At 41.7% G+C, this 14,521-nt stretch overlaps 1 protein-coding gene across 9 annotated transcripts in view; it reads right to left on the bottom strand.

Moving 5' to 3' along the window:
- Positions 1-14,521, bottom strand: part of Elmo1 (engulfment and cell motility 1) — a 532,930-nt gene that overhangs the window by 146,442 nt on the left and 371,967 nt on the right. For all 9 annotated transcript variants that reach the window (XM_074065278.1, XM_020158561.2, XM_074065279.1 and 6 more), the window contains one exon: positions 11,339-11,475. In XM_074065278.1, coding sequence (XP_073921379.1) covers positions 11,339-11,475 — 137 coding nt within the window. The remainder of the gene's footprint in view (positions 1-11,338; positions 11,476-14,521) is intronic.

Here is a 14,521-nt window from a genome sequence, read left to right as displayed (position 1 = left end):
CTGTGGCAGCTCAAGCGGCAAAAAGCCATATGCCATCCACTTTGGAGCCAGCCAAGCCATGCAAACGGATATGGGAAAGAGAAATAAGGAAAACGGGGGCTAGAGCAGTTCTAGGGAGCTGACTGCCTGCAGCACTTCAAACACAGTCACTGTGGCAAGCCCTGTCTTCCCACTTTTGTGACACTCTTGGGGGATGCCATTTTTTCTGACTTTAAGGGCATTTTTGGAGGTAAAGACAAAACACAAATGACAGTTTTTGTGGCTGGCACAATGTACTCTTGTTTGTGATTTGATGTGACTGCTATACAGGCTCATGTGTCCTGGGTGTGCTTGGGTAGGGATCGATCACCTAAACGGGATGGACAGCACATGCTATGTTTGTCCTCTGCGCTGGAAGATCTCCTGACAGCCATCGTGGGAAAGGATAAGTGTCATTATTACATTATTTTCCCCGATGGCTTGGAAACAAGACAAGTGGAAAAACAGAGTGCTCCCTGAATTGTATGTGAGTCAAGCATGCCTAAGAGTGATATAATAAATGAGTGAAGTGAAAAAAAAAAAGAAACAGAGGGATGTATATATCTATATATACATATGTATATATAGATATGTACATATATACATATATTTTTAAAGTAGGATCTCCAGCCAGCTCCTTGGAAGAAAGAGAAGTTCAGTTTCATTTGAAATGGTTTAATCTCTTTTCATTCATTTTATATAAAACTATGTGAGTAAAAAATGGTTACTACTCATTTCTATTAAGAAACGAATGGCAGAATCATTTTATAACTTCCTTAAAGTACTGATATCTGAAGAAGAGCTTTTGATGGATAGGTCTAGAATTGTTTCTTAATAAGTCCTATTGGCATTTGGGACTTTTTTTTTGTAGGCCTGCAAAATAGTTAGCACCTCTGGACCTTGGGAATTGAGCCACAGCGATCAATGTAAGTTAAATCTGCTCATTGGCCAGGTGGACCACTTTAAATGAAGAGTGAATCAAACATTTCTGGCCATTGATTCACTCAACATTCAACTCAAAGTAGCTGAGCAGAAACTATTTAAAAAGTACCTAGAGGATGTTGCTTGCAATGATAAATTGACTTCATTTGGAAAGACAGATTTATAAATAAACAACTGCTATTGAGCTGGAAGCTATTTTCTGAAAGAAAATTTGAATTCCATTCTGTGGGAGCAGAGGTGCAAAATTTCATAGTGGATGGAAGGGAGGTGGTAACCATCTCCCTAAGGTGACATGGTGCTTGTGCAGAATCCTAAAGCGTAAGTAGAATTGCAATAGGCAGATGGGGGAGAACATTTTTGGCAGAGGGAAAGAGGATGAACTAATGCCGAGATATGAAAGTGTTAGAGCACACATAAGAAAGCAAGTGCATTCAGGATGTGTTGGCTGTGCCTAGGACAGGTAGAGGAGGGTGAAGACATGGGACTGAAGCAAGAAATACACTTAAAGTTAACTAGGGAGAAATAAGAATACCTCTCTAAGGCCATGAAACTTTCTGAATCAGGTGATGGGCAGCCACGGAAGGATTAAAAGTGAGAACAATATGGTCAGATCAGTGTTGGAGATTTGGAAGGTGACAAGGTTTTGAACTTGGGAGATAAGTTACTGTGGCATTTGGTATCTTAAACAGTTATTGTCACACTAAAGCTGTGTAATAAACAGACCCAACAGGTCAGAAATTATTCTTACTTACAGGTCTACAAGTTAGCCGAGATAGCTGTTTCAAGCTATAATTGTATGTGCTGACCTGGGGAAAACTGTGCCCCCTACGTCTCATTCTGAAACCTTTGCTGAGAGGGCAACAGCTACCCAGGGCATGCAGTTCTCAGGATCACAGCATAAGTAAAAGAGCTGAAACCAACCACGCTGCCCTAGCCAAGCCTTTGTTCACCTCACATCTATGCACATCTCCCTGGCCCAAGCCAACCATTCTGTCAAGTCAAAAGGCAAAATGTGGGAGAAATATGCTTTTCCCTCCTTGAGGTCAAAGAGACAGAGGTATACTATTATACATGGAGATATGCCTCTCTCAGAGAGCAGAGGAGAATTGAGACCAGACACTCAATCAACCAAATTTAGGGTGAGAGAAGAGTAAGACTGAGTCAAGGCAATGATGAAAAGGCTAAGAATCATGTAGTGACTTTGGTCAATGATTGGTTTCAAAAACAGACTAGTTTGTAAGTTTCCAAATAGAAATTTACTAGACTGGCAACTCCAAGAGGGAAGAAACCACCCTGTCTTGTCCTCTCTATATTCTCATCCCTCCCACACTGTCTAATCCAGCATGTTGTAGATACAAAGATTTGTGGAGAGAATGGATTACATGCTGAAAGTATAGCTTGGATAGTGGCTGTTAACCACATCTTTATTAATACAGATGTGGCTGTGCTGCTTGTATTATGGTTGTTGGACAGTAACTTTGAGTGACTCTTAAATCCCAGGCACAGTGCTCTAGTCTAAGAATATAGAAAATTCAAGGCTCAGCTCTCAGGATGCTGGGGAACTGCAGTTCACTGAGATAAGTTCTACAGTAAGGCGATTCTCAGGGATTCACAGAACAAGGGGAGCAACTTTAGAGGCATCTGAGTGAGTTGTTGCCAAAATTGACAGTTGCAGATCTGAGAACTTTCCTACAGAAGATGTTGGCTCAGATGAGGGAATGATGTCTAAGCTATGTCCCTAAGTGACTTCCTCTCACATAGATACACTGAGTACCTCCTATGACTTTTAATTTTACCAGAACAGCTGGCAAACACATAAAAGCAACAAAAGAAAGAGAAAGAAGAGGAAGGGCAGAGAAGAAACTGACAATTTGGAATCCTCATCTCTGAAATTCAAGTTTTAATATTCATTTTCTCCCCATGCCAACTGCCACAAAAAGGCTGGAGAAACTGCTGTCAAATTTAGCCTCACTGCAGCACCTTCTTCTTGTCTCTCAGCCTTTGTTCCTGCTTCTGACCTGTTTGACTCAGTGACCTGGTGTTCTAGCAGCAGCTGTGTGTAGGTTGAACAAGGCCGCTATCAGTGTTTCCACTATTTGGCAAAGTGAAAATGACCCATAATTCATTGTCAGTTAGATATAAAAACATGATTTTGAGAAAGATTTACACGGGTATGTAAGCAAGGCAAATGAGCACTTGAATATGCATACTTAAATAATTGAGTACATTTTTACACTTTCACCCCCATAGATCTGGCATTTTTGCAGAGGATATTGGGAAAGCTCACTTGGGATTCTCTAACTTCTCCCAACTCTTGTTTTGGAGTCTTTTCAAGTAGCTTTGGGTCCTGCTCTTTCATTCTGACTCCTCATCTCATCTTATCTAGGCCCCTTCTTTTCCCTCAATCCTCCACCCATCACATTTGGCACCCTCAGTTGGCAATAAGCACCTACCTATATGATGTCTATAAGTTCTTCTTTCTGTTCTACATTAGGACACACCTCCTTTTCCTAACTGCATTCTTAAATCTCCATTTAATGTAATTTACTTTGCAATTGCAAGGTAAATATTTTCTTTTAAATCATTGAGGACTTGCATTTTATGAGCAATCCCCACTTAATGGTACCCTTCTTGGCTAAGCAACTCCGATTTCTATCTGCCCTTTAATTTAAAATGCCTAAATCTCATTATGCCTTACTTAAAATGCAGGTAATTTCCTGTTAATTGGACACATACTAATAAAATGGTTTCTGTGCCATTATCAAATCCCTCATACAATCCACAATAGAATCTGGAATTCAGGTCATAGAAACTTGTTAACAACGCATACAGAACCTGAAAATGTAGTTAATAAAAGGGAAAGAAGTTTCAGAAGTCGCTGAATAGAGTTATGTAAAACAGTGAACTTGGGGAGTGGTGATTATTCTCACACTCAGGGATGGTCTGTAATTGAACTAAGGGACTAATACATTGCATTGCTGGCCAGCAATTACTTCCTCCTCATAATTGACAAGCCTCAACTTAGCACACAGTACATAAGCAAAGTAAGAAAGACTTCAGAAGAGAGAACTCTCTGCTAGACCTTGATCACAAAGAAACATCCCCAAATATATTTAGTTTTGTCAGGTTTATCTAAAGTTCTTTGTGAAATTCATTCATTATAAGTACAATTTTATAAATGCTCCAGGTATAGAAATACTCAGAAAGCAAAACATGTCAGCAATGACTTCAGCTGACTATGGGTCACAGTAAACCTTGAAACAGATTTTAAACAGCTTATGGCAAGTAGATGGACAGGGTCAACAAAACCTAATTCTTCATGGAGTACTCGGGGTCCTCTCCTCCTTTGTAAATGTGGGGGCACTGGTGGGGGAGGTGCAGGGCACCTGGACATGGACCACTTTATGGTCATCTCTATGTTCCTCATAAATGTTGCATGGACCCTGTGTGGCTGGAGTCATGGTAACAGGCATTCCATTAAGTTAGCCACAGTCCAAAAGAGAAGCTTGCTCATCTTTCTAGAAAGTGCTTACCAATAGCGTTGTCACCAGGATCCTTTGTGTTTTCAGAGGCAATAATCCTGGGTCACCTGGTGTTCTCCTAGCTCCACATCACCCTTGCCTGGGGCTGGCTCACGGCCAGAACTGAGCATCTTATCTGCCTGGTACAGGAGGATGGAGAACCACCACAGCCAGGGGTAATGTTTCTTTTCTTATCTCACGGAGGAGGAATCTGAAGCCAATAGGGCTGAGTCCTTTACACAAGGTCATTCTGGTGAAAGGGAGGGCCTGGGCAACTGGGCCTAGCCCCAAGTCACCTGCAGTATGTTTGAGGCAGGTTGGGGAGGAGTGACCTTCAACACCAGAAACCTAAAAACCTAAAAAGAGGGCTCTCTCACTTAGGAATTTGTTCCCATTGTAGTCACAATCCCCTTCTGTGACCAAAGCAAACTTCAATGGATTTCTGTACAAAAGTATGAGAAAATATGTATTTATAGAAAATTCAATAATCTATCTTGGGAGCTCAAAGCAGCAAATTAAACTGCAAAATCAAGTGCCAATTAATGCCAATTTAGGTTTTGTCTGTTGAGATTTGAACCTCACATTTGTAGAGGATTATTTGCAACACAAACCTTTGAGGGCCTTCCCTCACAGTGACTCTGGAATATACTACTGTTGTTATTATTATTGCCCCTACCACTGTGCAGATGAGAAGGGACTGTGCAGTTAAAGGAAACACTCAAGGTTATGCTGCTGATGAGGAGCCAAGCTGGCACTGTCACCAGATCCTCCTGCTGGCCCTCAGCTTTGGTTGTTCAATGAGCAAGGGAGATGTCATCCTCAACGGTCAAAAACTGGTTCTTGGAGGAGCAATACAACTCACTCTTTTTATGTCTGAAGTACGGCAGTATATACATAACAAAAATATACAATATATTTGTAATTACAATTTTAGAAGGAGGGCTACTTGGGAGGCAGAGGCAGGATTGCAAGACTGAGACCAGCTGAGGTAAAACTAGGAAAACCCTGTCTCAACAACAGTACACCAACTGAAAGGCTGGGGTCCTGGTTCAAATGGTAGAGTGCTTGCCTAGCCTGAGCAAGGCCCTGCATTCAGTCCCCAGGATGGGTAGGGGTGGAGAAGACTCCTCTGGAGGGTGGTAACACAAAAAGATTGAGACATACATACACCACAGTGGCCTCCCTACTGGAGCAGTCCCATGTTACCTGTTATTAACACATTTCTTTTTTATAAAGCACGCGTGCTAGTATCTATTTAAACAAATACCTGTTAAAACAATTTAAGTTAGCAAAGTCACTCTTGATCTTCTGTTGTCTCTACATAGTGTAATTGTTACTGATGCAGACTGTGGGGACAAACCTTAATTGCTTTCTAATAGAAAGTAGCCAAGACGATGAAGAAGGCTAACACTACCTTAGATGAATAGCCTAAAACACACATAGAGAAAATCATTTGCTACATGTTCAATGGGAAACATCAAAAGAAAAACTAAGGTTGTTTGTATAACGTATTTGCTTCTGACTGCCTGTTTGGCAAGTCCAAAGACCTGTGTGGCACACCAGAAGTCTTTCAAATAAATACTTGTTAATGGCCAGACAGCTGAAAAATGCATAATCTCATTGCATGACATTAGGGCTCTGGAAAAGACTTCTCTACTTAAATATTAATGTTTCAATTAAAACATACACCTACTTTATTAGCCACACCAGACCCAGTTGAGATCAACAGCAGCAGTACTACATGGAATTCTAATGAAGATAAACAACCCGGAGTCCTCCCAGCTTCCCCTGGGCATGGACACACAAAGCTTCCTTTCATGACTTGCTCCAAGATATTTTACAGTCACCTGCCTCATGCAAATGAAGAATTTCATGTTTATTCATGGGGAGAGTTACAGACCACCTTTCATTCCCTAGGCCAGCTCGGTTAACCAACAGAGCACTGTCTGCACTGCTATGAAGTTGAACTGGCCTAGGAAGGGGACTCCTGAATATATCATTGTCCCCTGAAAAGCATACACAGAAAGTCAGTAAGCTGAAAGCAGTTTCAAGAGCAAACATATTTCCCTTTTTTATTCATGTATTCACTGGCTTTCACATTTAAAGGAGGATCCTGTTTCTATACCAAACTGTAATCCACTGGATGTGACTACTTAGTAGTTATTTTCTATGGATAATCTTCTAGGGGATTTCTCGGAATATGTCCTTCTGGCCAGTTCTCCAATTCTTCCTAATTGAGATTTTCTCCCATTGACTCAGATGAAGCTTACAGGCTGGCCAGGGGCAGCTGTGGCTTTGTTGGGCCTGGGTTTTGCCTGAGCATAGTCTCTGCTGTTTTCAGCAGAGATGGTCACTCATCTCAAGCCTGAAATTCTAACCTCTATCATGTGTGCTTAGCTTATTATGTTGTGTTCCAAAACAGTCCTTTTACTTTTGCACAATCACAATTTTCAAATCATTAGTTTCTTCCATTTTCGGAAACTGAAAGCATGGCAGAGTCATGTCAGTTTGATTTATAATGTTGACTCTGACAGAGTCTAAAGTGGCATGAATGCTGTGAAGAGATATTTTCATGGTCTCTAGAAAGGCTCACTCATCACTGGACAGGTCTGGACAAGCAGTTAGTTGTTGGAGAGGCCTTAATTCTCACCAGCCGGAAATCATGAGACCTGCTGGTTTTTAAGCTGTTACCCATGGTGCATCACATGGGAAATTAAGGTACTTAACAGTTATTTGAAAGAAGACCCTGGTGAAATTTTTGAAAGTTTATTTTTGCCACTGCTAACTGAATTATTAATTCAGTTCAGAACTTAATGTGGGATTCATAGACAGCTTCACTTTTTAACACAATGGACCCAAAAAAGTCTTCTTTTGAAAAGGGCGACTTACTCATATTTCATAGACAAGATTTATCTTATGATTACTAAAATAACACTTTACATCTGCATATGACTTTTCACTTCTTCAGAGCATTTTTACATTTATTAATTCAAATTAATACCATACCCCACCCTACAAGAAGATGACGAGATGCTGGTCCCAATTACTTTTATTTTTGTATGAATTTTCAGGTAGAGAGCCTCTGAGTAGCAGAATGAGCATTAGAACCTGCATCTTACAGACCAACAGGCACACTGCTCCATCACTGCAAGTAATTGTACTAGTTGGTGATGTGTCAAAGCCATCAACCTTTAGTGATCAAATCAACCTTAATGAAATGTTCCTCAATGACTTTGCCTCCACCCTGTGGTTTAATTGGTCTGTGGTGCAATTGGGCATTGTGAGAGTAGGCCCCAGGTGACTCTAGTATACAGCCAGGTTGAGAAACACTGCTGCACACAGATCTATATTTTGCTGTGTAAACACTTGTTAGCACTCTAAAGGGGAACACTCAGCCACACATGTTTTCCAAAAGATTCCTGTACCTGAAACATCCAAATCACTTGCTATCTCTTTCTAACCCAGCTCAAAAATAAAGGCTTCAGTAAACTGATGACGGGGTCATTAGTAGGTTGAGGTAACTGGCTGCAGTTTATCTCTTCTCTAATGTCCACAAAAATGAATAATGCAAGCTCTAAAATATTGGTAATAAAGGGGAAAAACATAGACTACAAACTCAATGGCCTGAATCAATGGATTATTCTGCAGAGTGTTATACTGAGAAACTGAAAGAAAGGACTTTTCAGAGTATAAATATTTTAATCACTTTCCAATTCTACCTCTTTTATATAAATTTTAAAAAATCCCATCTGCTGCTTCCCAGGCCCAAGAGAGGAGAAGACAGCTCCTTTACCAAACACTCTTCTAGCAGTGGCATTAACTAGCAAGCACTGAGTTTTTACTTAGGTTCCTACCTAGTGGTGCCCAACCAGAAGGGTGGCAGAAGCCAGTTCTGCCTCTCACTGAATCTGGTGCAGTGCAGTGGACAAATTAAACATTTGAATCAAGGGACACTGCTTCTCCAGTGAGGAACCAAGGAAAGAGACAGCTGGATACTTTGCCCAGAGCCCTGGATCTTGGGTGTTGACAATTAAATCTCCTTCCATGCTCTGTACGAAGTGGCAAGAGTCTGAGATGATATCCAACAAGGCTAAAAAGAAATGGTGTTTCATGCTGGGCTCTTTTAAGATACTTCTGAATTTGAATTTGGACAATCTTAAGGAATAGAGAAAACATTAAAACTACCAGTAACTGCAAACCCACATTGGTTCCTAAATTCAATCTCCTCTGTTACCAAGTTAATAACAAGAACAAAAGTGAACTGATTTCAATTTCAGCACTTCTCCTTCTATTTATTATCTAGTAAAGCAGAACAGTGGCTGATAGGCAGGCAGCAGGAAGAAAAAAAAAACAACAACCCAGAAAGACAGTCTTCAAACTGTGCTACTGACTTTCACACAGGGCCCTTCCTTTTTAAAAGGCTAGTGAAGGCAGAACAGGGAAATAAAAGAAAAAGAACTTAAAAAAAAGCTATATTTGAGCAGCTATCTCTAACTGGAATTATGTCTACCAGCAAAAAGAAAAACAAAAAGGCTCATCTATCTGTATTTCATTAATTTACACTGATATACACATCTCAAAACTGAACAGAGCTACAAAACAAATGTACATTGTGATGTGCAGAATAACAGCTCCGGGGATGCTGTGTTTTAATCCCCAGAACCTGTGAACATGTTACCTTGTATGGCAAAGGGGAATTTAGGGTACAGGTAGAATTAATGTTGCTATCAGCTGATCTTAAAATAGGAAGATTACCCAAGTTCAATGCAATCACAGGCTCCTTAAAAGTGAAGGATGGAGGGAGGAGGAATCAGTCAGGGGAGTTGATGTGAGAAGGACCAGACTTGCAGTTGCTGGCTTTGAAGATGGAGAAGCTGTGCATAAGTAAAGGAAGCAGCAGCCTGTGGACAGTGGAGAAAGCAAGGAAACAGATTCTCCTCCAGCATCTTCAGAAAGAAACACAGCTCTACTTAATGCCTTGACATTAGCCCAGGGAGATCAAGTTTTGGTTTCTGAACTATGAGACTGTAAGGCAATAAATTTGTATTTACTGTCTAAGTGGATACATTTGTAGTCATTTGTTTTAGCAGCAATAGAAAATTAATCCATATATGATTTTATATATACATATATAAAACTGATATACTTTTATGGTTATGAAAGTAATTAGGAAAAAGAAAAGCAAATGTAAAAATACCTAATGTACAAAATTAAAATTCTTTGTTTGTCCCATCCCTGACCCTGCTCTGATATCCTCTTTTGTCAAAACACATCACGGCTGGTGAGGTCGCCTTCTGCTGGAGGAGCAGGTGTCCCCACACATAAAGCTGAGGATGGGATGGCTTTCACACAGCAGAGAATGAAGAGTCAAAATGATCCAGGGAAAAGTGGCCTTAGTCACTTTCAAAGACTATTGATTTATCGCTCCTTGTTTTTTGGCTTGATTGGACAAAGGCCTCCTCTCTCCTGGGGATAATTTGTACCTGAATTGGAAAGTCTCTCATCATCAACAGAAGTATGCTGAGGAGGCTGCAGTCACAATCACAAGGGAATTAATGGGCTTCTTCCCTTCACTGTCTTCAAATCATGCCTGTCCTTGGGCGCAGCTGTGTAAGCTGCGCAGACACACAGCCTCTGTAGACTGCTGCTTCATCAGTGCTCTCCACGCAGGGGCACCATCGGGGCCTATTTCAGCGAATTCAACAGATGGCCTATAATGCCAAGGCAAGAGGCTAGATTCAGCTGAGACTGATTGGTGTGGACCTGTACAAATGGCAGGTGGGCTCGCTGTGCCGAAGGAGATAGGTCAGAGCCTCACTAGGCTTGGATTCTTTTCCTGGTTGTCTTTCTTTTCAACTATCAGTGGCTCAAGATGTCACAAGCCAGAAATACAGTGGAGAAGGATGAGATATAAACTTAGAGAGGTGACAGGGAGAAAAAGACTGACAAGAATATTAAGTGCACTTAAAATTTAGTTATTTTGTTATGCACCATGTCCAAGCACAGAAAGACCCTGTGTGGCCAGATTCTTAGATGCTTAAGACAGTTATGACCCTTAGTGACAGGTGAGTGGGCTTGGGTGATGGGGCCAGTCACCGAGAGCTATGTACAGGAGCATATTAAAAGTATTAAAGGCTAAAATATCCCTGTGCCAACCCTAAACCCAGATATTATTAGTCATGGCATTATCATTATTCAGGCATGAATCAAAAGATAAAGATTTTGTTAACCTCTAAAGGTAAGGACTGCATTTCTCTCTCCTTTCAGTTGGTCAACAACTCTCTCTCTCCACCCACCATTCACAGACAATGTGGGAAATGGAAAAGTCCTGCTCCTGAAAGAAATTATAATGTAGAAAACCAAAAGACATTTCAGTTTAAGAAGCTACAGCTTACTTTAAGCTAAGAAATGCTACCTACAAAGCTTATTCAATTCCCTGCAAGAGATCTTTTATTTTAATAAAAATTCTTTTTTAAAGAAAAAAATCTGCACAGGAAAGACAATCTCAAAACATCCATAATCCACAAAGAAACCCACAGACCAGACAGAGCAGTCTTATTGCCTCTGTGCTCATCTCCTACATAGGTGAAGAGAAGGCACTTCCCCAACAGATCTTGCACCATGAGGGGAAAGTCCACTTTGACAAGGTTCCCAAATACAAGTCTCTATTGTTGACTCCAGTTGAGACAAAAGGAAGGGAGGTGCTCCTAGTGTCTTCCTAGAGATTACTTCCATGTAAAACAGCATTTTCCTCTTGCCACCTTCAATCCACTGAGGGACAATAGCACACTAGAGCCCAGGGAGAACACTGCTCTAAGAACACAGGAGTTCCTGACTCTACTTGTGACCCACTCTACCTTATTGAAGTCCTCAGAGGTTGCCCGCATTTCCTTCCAGGTTTTGTTCAGGAGCTGGATACAGATACAGAAAAACTCCTCGAAGGATCTGTCGTGGGTGAAGAACATCGGGTGGAAGTCATTGCATGTCTCACTAGCTAGAGGAAAGAGATGAGAAACAAAGGAGAACATGTTAAAACAGTGAAATGAGGAGACATAACCACAAGCAGGTGCCCCACAGACAGACAATGGGAGGCATCTTTGCTTAAGCAACCATGGAGAATAGGCATTTTGAAAAGCATCCAAAGGATGGCCCCATACAACCTAGAAGCTACAGTCAGGTGGTCAGACCTACCCCAGGCACATATTTTGACTCCAAAATGTCAGCTCCTAATCCACCCTAGGATGTAACCCCTAGGCCTTTGTTTCATGACCACTGGTGTTGGCTGTGAGCCGTGTAACTAACATCCTGACATTAAAAAGATTTTGCCACCTGCTACCTTAGGGACAGCTTCTCCATTGCTCTTCATTTCTCTCTCCCTTTCAAAAGCAGAATAACTGGCAGAAGATGGACTCTTCTGAATGCATAATCAACTCCAACTTTGAAAAGAGCATCCATGATCATTTATCCAGGGAGCTCTTTTCCCTTTATGGCAGTGAACAGGGGATACTGAGATCATTTAGCCATCTGATACCATTACCCATTTGTTTTACATTCCTAGGCACAGATGGCTGGAGGTCAAAGCTTCCCAAATGACTTGGAAGGCTGTAACCACCTAACCTCATACAAAAGTACAAAATTAGCCATGACTGCCTCTGGGCCTGCCCATCCTCAGTTTCCTTGGGTCAGATCCTGTCCAACTACCTGTCTCTTCTACTACAGACCAGCACCCTAGCCCTTATCTGCATCCCAGTGATCTGCCACACTTGCACCTTTATGGCCCTTATGCATACATGACACCTTATCTGTAGATATCTTTGCAATATCTACTGTACTCTTGTGTTGTGGAGGGGGATACTATAGAGCCCGGGGGGGACTTAGCTTTGTGACCTTCCCAAGACAGAATTGAACTTAAAGGACTTTAAAAACAAACAAGCATACATGCTATTACAGTGTTAAGTACTTGCAGTTTAACTGGAATCTCTGTAAAGACTGATAAGTCTTCAAGACCAGGAATGGTAGAATCTCAGACCCTGGAAGTCCAGGGGAGGACGAGGTGGTAGAGGGGCAGACAGTAGAGACCTGTCATTGTAGAAAGCCTAGCTGTCTGCCACGTGGATGAACATCAACTGCACTTGGAGAGAATACTGGGATGCAGGCCTCCAGCACAGTGATCAAACCCAAAGGGATCATGCTATTCTCTGGTACGACCACAAGTTATTATATTACACGCGAACCTCTATGATCTTCAACTTTTCCATAGTGAATTCCAGATCTCTGGACATCTAAAACAATTATATGGGTGTGCACCAGTACTACTCATCCCTTCTGAAAGGCACAATCAGATCTGCAGGCAGTGGAATGCTTTTTCTCCCAAACAACATAAGGGCGCTGGCTAGCTGCAAAACACAGTCATGTACAGAGGTCTGAGTGTGAGTACAGCCCATACCAACCAGGAACAAGACACTTCACCTTTCTGAGCCTGGATTTTCTTAGTTAAAAAATATAAACAAAATCTCTTCTATCTTCAGCCTAGGCTTTAAAGAGGATTGAATGGCACAATTCACCAAAAAAAGTGCTCTGGAAAGGATAAAAGTAAGCACAAATATTGACAGAGGTGGTGTCAACAATAGTGAACGTTACCCCACAGCACTGGTTCTAGAAATATGGGTTATTGTGTGACATTCTCCCTAATTCCTTCTTAAGCCTGCTCACATCTTAGCAATTAGATGCAAGAACACATAAGCCACCACACCTCAGCCCAGCTGAGAGATGTCACCAAATGTTTACTTTTGACCTGAGATACAAAGTCATTTAGGGAGCCTGAACATCAACACAGGAGGATGGTGCTATTTGCTGCTCAGGCAATGATCCATCCATCTCACATTCATGAGCACGGGAGCCAATGAAATTTACAAGTCTACAGAAGCACCTTAAAACATTATGACCACCCAAGAACGTGTTTGTTCATCTCCTTACCACAGTATCATTTTTGGACCTAGTGTGATTCTATGTGGACTTTATGCCCTAGTTAAAGTTTTTATGTGATTTATTGGTGTTGAGATCTCCAGACAACACTGAGATGGCAAGTCCTATTTTCTTGCTGGGGGAAAGAGGGAAGGAACTAAGCTCATTAATAAGAGGCGGTGTTTAGTGGGTGCACATGACGTGCCAAGGGCTCCACAGCACTGGGAGAGGTACTGCATGAGTACCTTCATTTTACACACAAGGAAGGTGAAGCTTGCAGAAATGAAGCCTTCCATCAGGAGCGTTTTTTCAGTGGTCCCAATTGAACATTTGAAGCCCACAGTTTAGCTGACCCAGCAGCAGGCATCCTGCTTTCCTTGACATCAACAGCTCAGGGCATTTTCTTGCGGCTGCTACTTTGAAAATTAATTTCCCCATCCACTCTCCCAGATCTGTTGTACTCTTCTGCCAACAGAAACCCAGATCGTGATCTGCAGTCCAATGGGGCTCACAGCAAGTACACAGCCAGCACCCGCTGACTGAGAATACCTGGTCACATGACAGCAGCTCCAAGGCCAGCAATTCCACTGCTATGGGTCACCTGCCAGGAACTGGATGGTGACTTTAGTTAAATTATAGTCACTTAGTACAGTAAGAACATAGGGAAGATGCTGTTTATTTCTTTGCTTCTTCTTCTGTTCTCTCTTTTCTTGTTTTTCAAGATTAGAAGCAGGAGATTTAGAAAGGTTAGGTGTCTTGTTTGTGGTTGCATGGATCACAAACAGCTATGCTAGCACTGAAACTCCAGTGGGCATGGTTTCAACTGGAATAGTGTTCTGTTGCACCCTCATTGTGTTTCTCACTTAACTCTGCCTCTAATGCACCTCCCCAACATAAATCTAAAACAACAGTTTCAGCTCTCACTGCTTAAGGTACACTTTGGGGTTGAGATTCCTCTGCTCTTGCCCTACAACTCATGGTGCAAATGGAGTTAGATTCAGGTCACCAGCATGACACACCTCTCCTTTCTCTGAGACTGGGCCAAAGATGCACTCTTAACAGTACTCTTGGGTACC

This window comes from Castor canadensis, chromosome 2, assembly GCF_047511655.1.
Source record: "Castor canadensis chromosome 2, mCasCan1.hap1v2, whole genome shotgun sequence".
In the NCBI taxonomy this organism is placed as follows: domain Eukaryota; kingdom Metazoa; phylum Chordata; class Mammalia; order Rodentia; family Castoridae; genus Castor; species Castor canadensis.
Note: the sequence above shows the minus strand (reverse complement) of the source record. Positions and strands in the feature narration are given on the sequence as shown.